Source organism: Cololabis saira, chromosome 19 (assembly GCF_033807715.1).
Source record: "Cololabis saira isolate AMF1-May2022 chromosome 19, fColSai1.1, whole genome shotgun sequence".
Lineage (NCBI taxonomy): Eukaryota > Metazoa > Chordata > Actinopteri > Beloniformes > Belonidae > Cololabis > Cololabis saira.
The window spans coordinates 14,836,918-14,845,945 of NC_084605.1; the positions used below are offsets into that span (position 1 = coordinate 14,836,918).

General features: G+C 42.3%; 1 protein-coding gene across 1 annotated transcript in view; it reads right to left on the reverse strand.

Moving 5' to 3' along the window:
- The window catches only part of etv4 (ETS variant transcription factor 4), a 57,906-nt gene extending 55,432 nt beyond the window's left edge, over window positions 1-2,474 (reverse strand). The window contains exons 1-3 of the mRNA XM_061708967.1: window positions 2,280-2,474; window positions 1,056-1,146; window positions 798-845 (exon numbers count right to left, since the gene is read on the reverse strand). Coding sequence (XP_061564951.1) covers window positions 798-845; window positions 1,056-1,146; window positions 2,280-2,336 — 196 coding nt within the window. The 5' untranslated portion in view covers window positions 2,337-2,474. The remainder of the gene's footprint in view (window positions 1-797; window positions 846-1,055; window positions 1,147-2,279) is intronic.
- Between the last annotated feature and the right edge of the window lie 6,554 nt (window positions 2,475-9,028).

The window sequence follows — 9,028 nt, forward strand, 5'->3', positions numbered from 1 at the left end:
ATCCATGCTGCTTTTAAATGCTGCTAAATCTACTTTGCTATTATGTATGTTTTATGTTTGTTCCCTTGTTTGATTGTATTGTTTGACTGTTTTATGTTTTCTGTGTGGAAACTAGCATTTCTGCTAAAACCCGGTGCATTAACACTGCTTAATGTAGTGTTCATTAATATGCATTGTCCCGTCTAAATAAACTTTGATTGGATTTGAAAGAGCGAAGGTCACTCCTCGTGGGGCGTTTATCCTTCCAGCAGATCCGGCCTCACTGTCCTGCCGCAGCGCTGGCCCTCATCCCCCCCCTGGAACCCTGCAAACAACCCCCAGCTTGTGTTCCCCCCCCCCTCCTCTTGACATACAGTATAATTACTGGGTTAGAGCTCACATATGAAGCCTGGTAGCTGACAGTCGCCGCTGACTGGGCCTCATTTCATCACTCTGTGCCTTTGAGTGACACAAGCCAAACAGGCCGTTTGTTTGCGTTGGCAGCCGCCCGGCACTCACGCTACCTGCCAACATGGCCAAAATAGGATACGCTCACAGCTAATAATGTCCCTTCTGTGCTCACCAGGGCCGCTTTGAGGGGCAGGGGGCAAAGGGGGGCGGGGGGCGCTGGTATGATTTATGAGCAGATGTGTAGCATTAGAAAGCATTTCTTTGGAATTCAGTAAACCTGGATGCCATAGATCTTCTATGGAGGACTTTTGTCCCGAGCAAACACGCCACCGAACCCCCATGAACATCTTAATCATCACAGGAAAGCACACTTCCAGAGGAAAAAGCAGCCTGCAGGCAAGTCTCACCTTCTGTGAGCCATGTCTCTTGTAGTTGGCTTAAATCCTGGAAGAGATCTGAGCAGAGACAGAAAAAAAGAGAGAGTCCATATTCAGTCATTGCACACCAGAAAACAGCCAATTATCACGTTTTAATGGCATTTTTTTCATCCTTGTATCAAAAAAATGCACTTGCTGGGACTCAGGCTGACATGTCTCTGGGCTGATAGACCATGACGTGAACACACATTATTATTAGTCTCAAACTGAGAAGTTCCTCCTCTTTACCTTCGGATTCCTGAGGGGGTAATTCTGTGTCCATGAATTTCCTCTTTGCTGCCATCAATAGTCTATTTAGTGGCCCATTTCCTTGCGACTTCTGCAAAAACGCATGGATGTCAGAGAGAGAGAGAGAAGTTAGTAACAAACCCTAACCGTGCCAAAACAGTTCAGAGCATTCTTTTTCTTTCATATATGAAGTGGGACAGCAGTGAGACGCAGCTGACACAGCTAGGGTTGCCACCTTTAGAAATAGAAATAAGGGATGCCCTGATTTCAGCAGCGCAGGAGCCAAAAAAAAGCCCCAAAACTTCTAAACTGAATAAAAATGTGTTTATTTTATATGAAAAAACAAAATGCTTTGATTTAAAGTTTAAAGTGCTTTAATAGCATTGAACTTGCATGACTGTACAGACAGCCAACCATATAGCAGCTGAAATAGCCTCCTATGCTACGTATGTCCATATCAGCCCAGATGTAATATAGCCTACAGGGGAAGAATATGGTGTAAAAGTTAATTTATTTCAATAATTCACCTAGAATATGGTGTAAAAGTTAATTTATTTCAATAATTCAACTAGAATATGGTGTAAAAGTTAATTTATTTCAATAATTCAACTAGAATATGGTGTAAAAGTTAATTTATTTCAATAATTCAACTAGAATATGGTGTAAAAGTTAATTTATTTCAATAATTCAACTAGAATATGGTGTAAAGGTTAATTCATTTCAATAATTCAACTAGAATATGGTGTAAAAGTTAATGAAAATACGGTACAAATCGTGTCCCGTATTAGTTCAACACGGGACGCAACATTTTTTTCTCAAATAAAGGGCAATTCCGTATTTTACGGGACGGGTGGCAACCCTAGACACAGCAGCAGTAATAAGTAGGATTTGATCAGAAATGGGAGCCTGGGACAGCAGGGCAAACATGATGCGGCGCTGAAAACAACACGTTTGTCAGCGATCGTGGAAAAACAAACGCGCGGAGCAGCAGAAAAAGTGGCCGTTTGGCTCCCACGGGCGCGATCTGCAGCCGACTGCGAGGCGATCGCGCTGCGATCCGCTCCGTGGTGCCTTTTTGATAGTTTTAAAGCAGGTTGACAAGACAATTTCCTAGCGCAACCAAAACTCGTGCAAACGTGACGCCGAAGACAAATGGGAAAAACAAGAGAGAAGGGAAAAGGCAAAAAAAAAAGTGAAGTTAAAAAAGAGTTGATCCATACATACATTTGCTAATGTGTAAGGCACTTGCTGATCCAGATATCCATCCATGTTATAATCCATCCGTTAACCGTTTGTGGTCATCTGGGCTGAGTGAGTGGCTCCACGCAGCCTGCAGGGAGAGGAGGCTTGTGAATGGAGCTGCGTGGAGGCTGCATGCATAATGAGCTCCATTCACAAAAAATGCCGAGGGGAAGTGATGGCGAGTGATTACCCAGCGGGCTGCGGCCCTCTTTACAAATCTCTTTGTGTGTGTGTGTGTGTGTGTGCGTGTGTGATGCAGGGGCGAAAATCCCGGGGGGGACAGGGGGGACAAGTCCCCCCCATTAGTAAAGCTGTCCCCCCCTAGAATAATTTGAGACAGAATTAATAATTTTGGAACAATGCAGGAGTATTTAGTAGTGATGCACCAGAATGAAAATTTGTGGCCGAAACCGAAATCGAAAATAAAAATAAACAGTAAAATCTCATTAGGCTACACTTAAAACAAGAGTCATCACCAGAAAAATAACTTGTTATTTGACAATTTTCACCTGTTTCATGTAAATTTTCACTTGAAATAAGTAGAAAAATCTGCCAAGGCCACAAGATTTATCTTCTCATTACAAGCAAAAAAAATCTTGTTCCACTGGCAGATTTTTCTACTTATTTTAAGTGAAAATCTACTTGAAACAGGTGAAAATTGTTTTTTTTTTCCAGTGATGAGTCTTGTTTTAAGTGTAATGAGATTTTTTTTAACTAAAAATGAGGTATTTTAACTAGAAATAAGACAAATATTCTTGTTAAGATTTTGGGTTTTTGCAGTGTATTATGTCAGATGTGCTGTATTATTGCCACCTTCCACCTAATACCATTGTTTTGTATTACTCTAAGAAAGGTATTCTGCCTGTTTGCGAGATAGAGATGAAAATGTCAACATGCTGTATTAAAGGAAGGCTAAAACTTTTATTCCTTGTCCCCCCCTGGATTTATTCTCTAAAATGTTACTGTTTATTGTCCCCCCCAACTATGAAACAGGATTTTCGCCCCTGGTGTGACGGACAGCGCTCACTTTATATCCACAAACTTCACAGGCAGTTTCACACCTCATGCAAACACATGTTTATGTTTATTCATTTCATTTTATTCTTTATTTCATTCAAAAAACAAAACAATATAAGACAACTATTTTGATACTACCTGGACCTGCACCAGCAAGACCTTCAGTGGGGTTTTTTTTTATTTTTGGTGTTTTTGGTCAGGATATACATTCTCAATGTAACATTGTATTTTTATATTCTTTGTGAAAAATAATAAAAAAGATTTGAAACAGAAAAAACAAAACAATTTAATACAAACACAAATACAAATGTTCCTAACTTATGAATGAAAAGGGAGCAGAACGAAGAAGAATCTTATCTGATCTGCCCTTTATGCGTGCAAAACTGCTTCACCCATTCACAAAACTGGTATTAATTAGATTTTGTTTCGTACTTTATATTTACTTCCCCCCCCCTTTTTTTTTTTTTTTTTTTTTTTTGCCACGTCTGCCTGATTGTGGCTGCACTTTCTCTCGGAAACAGCGTGAGGGGAAACAGATGTTTTTGTCGGAGCCCGAAGCCCCTTCGCAGGGCGAAAGTCGTCGACTGGCGCCGGCCGGGGAGGAATAACTTTCAGGGGAGTTTATTCAAAAAGCGTGGGTCTTTTTTAGCGCCAGCTGTGCTGTCATTTCTCCAAACAGACAGGATTTCGGTGATAATAATATGGAGACTTGCTTTTCCAGCTCGGGGCCAGCGCTCGTCCGTGATTGGTGGGCTGCAGCCTCCGAGGGCTCGGGTTTCTCGCCTTTGTCCGGGTGAATGCACTGACTTATGAATGAAGTCTAGCTTCCCTCTCCGGGCCAATCAGAAGCCCGGAGAGCGGGCGCCTAGCAACCGTGGGCGGAGCCTTCGCCGCGGCAGCCAATCAACTCCCGGTAGACTGCGGGCTCTTCTACTTGATTTTCCAGTTGTTTTTCATTCACAAAAAAGAGGAAGGACGGGGGGAGAAAAAAATGTCCATTCATAAAAACTTGCCCTGGCACGAAAAACCTGACATGTTATTCGTCTCCTGCCTGTGGAACCTAAAGGAACTTTGTTTATCTCACTTCACGGCCCTACCCCTGTACTTATAGCAGGCAGGGAGGGAAAAGACGGCTCAGGCCCTCCAGGAGTCTTGTACATCAAAATAAGCATTCAAGGTGACGCACTTCAGTGCAGGAATATGCATTCTTGTGGTTTTAAGTCTACACCACAGGAAAAACCACCGGATTTGAAGTTCTTCATGAAGCTTTGCACACAACAGCATCGTGAACTGCCTGATGCTTATTTAAGCCATTTTGCTTCTCTAAAGCTACACGGACAGATTACAGGCAAGAGGTCTGGCAGGCAAAAGTGCCCTGAGACCGCGAGCGTAAGCTCTTCATGGTTCTCATAACTACTGGAATAAGTTCCCTTCTTTTTTGTGTACGTACCACAGGCACTAAAGGTGGTTAAACGGGTTTAAATGGGGCTTTTCCTTGCAGTTATATCTGTGTGAGCACCAGAAGCTTTTGAGCACAGCAAAAAAAAAAAAAGAAAAAAAGGACAGTACAAACTATTTGTGAACAGATCTTCGTGAGCAAATAACAGCCCACCTCTGAGCGAATGCAAATGTTGTTTTTTGTGCTTTAAAAAAGCAAATATAAACCTCTGCTTCCGATCAGGCGTGTCTGCACTAGGGATGGGCGGTATGGACTAAAAAATGTATCACGATAATTTCTGGCATTTATCCTGATAACGATAAAAATGACGATAAAAAAAATACCAATTCAACTCCACCTTTGTAACTATAAATCTATCTCGCTCTCAGATCCGCCATGTTTGTTACACAAAAACGTCATCAACGGGAATTTATCCTTCTTTCTTTCTTTCTTTCTTTCTTTCTTTCTTTCTTTCTTTCTTTCTTTCTTTCTTTCTTTCTTTCTTTCTTTCTTTCTTTCTTTCTTTCTTTTTTCCCTTCCTTCCTTCTTTCCTCCTGCTCTCTCCTTCCTTCTTCCCTTCCTCTTTTCTCCCTACCTTCCTTCCTTCCTTCCTTCCTTCTTCCCTTCCTCTTTTCTTTCTTTCTTTCTTTCTTTCTTTCTTTCTTTCTTTCTTTCTTTCTTTCTTTCTTTCTTTTTTCCCTTCCTTCCTTCTTTCCTCCTGCTCTCTCCTTCCTTCTTCCCTTCCTCTTTTCTCCCTACCTTCCTCCTTTCCTTCCTTCCTTCCTTCCTTCCTTCCTTCTTCCCTTCCTCTTTTCTTTCTTCCTTCCTTCTTCCCTTCCTCTTTTCTTTCTTTCTTTCTTTCTTTCTTTCTTTCTTTCTTTCTTTCTTTCTTTCTTTCTTTCTTTCTTTCTTTCTTTCTTTCTTTCTTTCTTTCTTTCTTTCTTTCTTTCTTCCTTCCTTCCTTCCTTCCTTCCTTCCTTCTTTTTTCCCCTTCCTTCCTTCTTTCCTCCTGCTCTCTCCTTCCTTCTTTCTTCCCTTCCTTCTTTCTTTCTTTCTTTCTTTCTTTCTTTCTTTCTTTCTTTCTTTCTTTCTTTCTTTCTTTCTTTCTTTCTTTCTTTCTTTCTTTCTTTCTTTCTTTCTCCCTTCCTTCCTTCCTTCCTTCCTTCCTTCCTTCCTTCCTTCCTTCCTTCCTTCCTTCCTTCCTTCCTTCCTTCCTTCCTTCCTTCCTTCCTTCCTTCATGTACGTTGTGCGTGGATTTAAAGCAGAACCATAAATCAGCTTTACACAAAAACATCATCAACAGGAATTTATAGTTTTTACCGCGAGATGAAAAATTCTTACCGTGAGGAATTTTTTTGACGGTAAATCGTGAACGATAAAATATCGCCCATTCCTAGTCTGCACACTTGCTCAACATTTATTGGCCCAGATGACGAAAGGACATAGTAAGAATGGATCAGAACCTTCAAGTAGAAAAGAAATGAATAAATAACCAACAATACAAAGTCATCCCTATGAACCGTTCCCAGTTATGTCCTACAAACCTAAACACGTCACAGAGAAACGGTGAAAGCCTAAACCTGCGGTTGGTCCGGTCAGCTTGTGATGGGAAGTACGACTGACCGCCTGATACCTTCCATAGCCTTCCTGTTTTGGGGCTGAAAACAACCAGAGAGAGAAAAAAAAAACCACCAAGGCATGTTTCTCATCATCCCCAAACTCTCAGGGATCCCATAAAACCGTTACAAGTGTGTCTCCGAAGACATGAAACAAGGTTCACGTGGGATTTATGTCACGTTTCACATGAAGATGACGTTCAAACATATGACAGGAAGCATTTTAGGAGCGCGTGCACCTTCCTCTTCCTCTTCTGATGCTCTTCAGTCTCATAACAGGGGGACTGGGCAGGTTACTTCCTGCTTAATGATGTTTAGATACACATTTAGATACACACAACAGCCCATAAATAATACATCAGGTCTAATCTGTACAGCCGGCAATGATAAGTTTGACTTCAGTGCAAGGCAAACTCAAGGAAATGTAACATTACGGTTGTTTAGTCGCTGTGTTATTCAGTTAAAGCCACTCTGAGACCTTCTTTGTTACCATGTAGGTGGACACAGTGGTTCTTGAGCAAGAGTTTGTTCTCTTCTGCGGGCAAATTTCATTTCCTTAAGATGATTTCCATCACAAATTGTGCAATTTTGTTGTGACACCATCACAGCTGTCGGAGTGATGTGTTTCAGTCGGCCCTCGTCAAGCCTATGAGGCGCAAGGTCGACTTTTAACTGTTGACATTGAGGACATCTTTTGAACACAGCCCGATGCTTGCAATCGTGAAAACATTATCTCCGTTGCCAGGGTTACGGTTGCTGCCTCAAGTGGTGGTGAAGACACCCGCATTTCTGTAAAAAGGTCAGAGATTCAGTCCCTGACAAACAACAAAAGCATAGCGGCCCTGACAACGCTGTAAACAACAACACGGAGACAGAAGTGCTGCTGGCTTTGTTGTCCTTGGTGTCGGCTGTTATGCAGCTAATTCCAGCATTTAACAACACCGCAGCGGCTTACGTGCACGGGAGGGGTGGCATTATGGGAACAATCTGCATCAAAGGGTTTATCCAGCAGTGTTGTGGATGAACTTGGGAAGAACCCATTACTGGTGGGATTCGTCCATCAGCGGTGACCTCAAGGAGCAGGGACAGAGCTCCCCCGAATCCACGTCAGTCCTGATCCACTTCCGTCAACACAGTTTAATCAATCTATGACTACGTTTACATGCCTTTTTCAGCGTCTTCAAGCGGTGCTTGATCTGGTCTGGCGTTCGTACAAATCCTCCTTCGCGCAACGTTTCGCTCACCTTTTTGTAAATCTCACTATCCCGGTACTTTCTACCGTCTACAAATGACAAAATGTTCATATCTTTCATTACATTTATGAAGTGATTAGTCTCCTCCTCATTCTAAAAGTGTGGCGTGGTCTTGCGTTTCACCATGTTTATAAGTACTTCCTGGACTCAAAAGACCAAAGCTGCGTCCGAAATTGCATACTTCCACCCTAATGAGTATGCAAAATGAGTGTGCGTGATTTTTTAGTGCGTCCGAAACATTAGTACGTACTCATTAGTATGCTCTATCCATACTCATTCCGGAGAATTTTTTTAGTGTGGATTGATGGACACTAGCCAAGCAGAAACTTCCCACAATGCAAAGCAGCGGTGTTTGGTTGCTAAGTGATATGTATATGTCATAAGTATAATATTAAGTATAATAATATTATTATATAATATTAATATTATAATATTCGTATTTAATAATATTATATAATGTCATCTTGTTTCGGCCAGAATAAACGGGAAAGAGCGGAGCGGAGCGCTGGTACTGCTGCTGTGAAAGGTTACCATGGTAACAACTCCCCACCCTCCCTACGGCAGGAAGTGCCGTGTGCGCTCTTAATAGTACGTCCGAATTAATGCACACTTCTGATATTAACTCAAAAGTGTGCCGAATTTAAGTGTACTTTTTAGTATATACTTTTTAGTATGGCATTTCGGACGCACCCATAGATTCCTTGCGAAAAGAACGTGCAGAAAACAAATTCTTTTTATGGGGATATCCCGTTAAGGCTGAATTATGGTTCTGCGTTAAATCAACGCAGAGCCTACGCCGTAGGGTACGCGGCTACGCGGGAGGCTCTCCGTAGCCTACGCCGTAGCCTGACGTGCACCTCCCAAAAAATGTAACTACGCGTCGAGGCGACACAGACCCAACGCAGACCGAGAGGGCTGTTATTGGTTTGCTTGGTAGCAACACATTTCCGGTTCCTGTTCGTGAAGCAGTAGTGAACTTTCAGCGCCCTTTTCTTCGTGTGTGTGTGATTTTTATTTTTTTGGGTTGTTTTGGTTTTTTGCACAATAGTTCACTGTGACCGGAAAAGCCGGAAGCTAAACAAAAGTATCAACTAGCGCTCTGGGGGAGTACTCCACCGCGGCGAAATGGAGTGACAGAGAAGTCTGAAGGGTTCACGACGGCGTCACGACAGCGTCACGGCAACGGCGTAGACTCTGCGTTGGTTTAACGCAGAACCTTAAATCAGGCTTTAGGCGTATACATGACCAAATATTCGGGTTAGAAAAGGAGTAACCCAGGGGTCATTTTCGGGTTTTAAAAAACCGGAATATGAGCAAATTCCGGTTATTCAAAGGGGTTATTGGTGTTTACATGGGCGTGCGCAACCGGGATATTGCTAATATTTCGGTTAGAAAAGGGTTGTTGA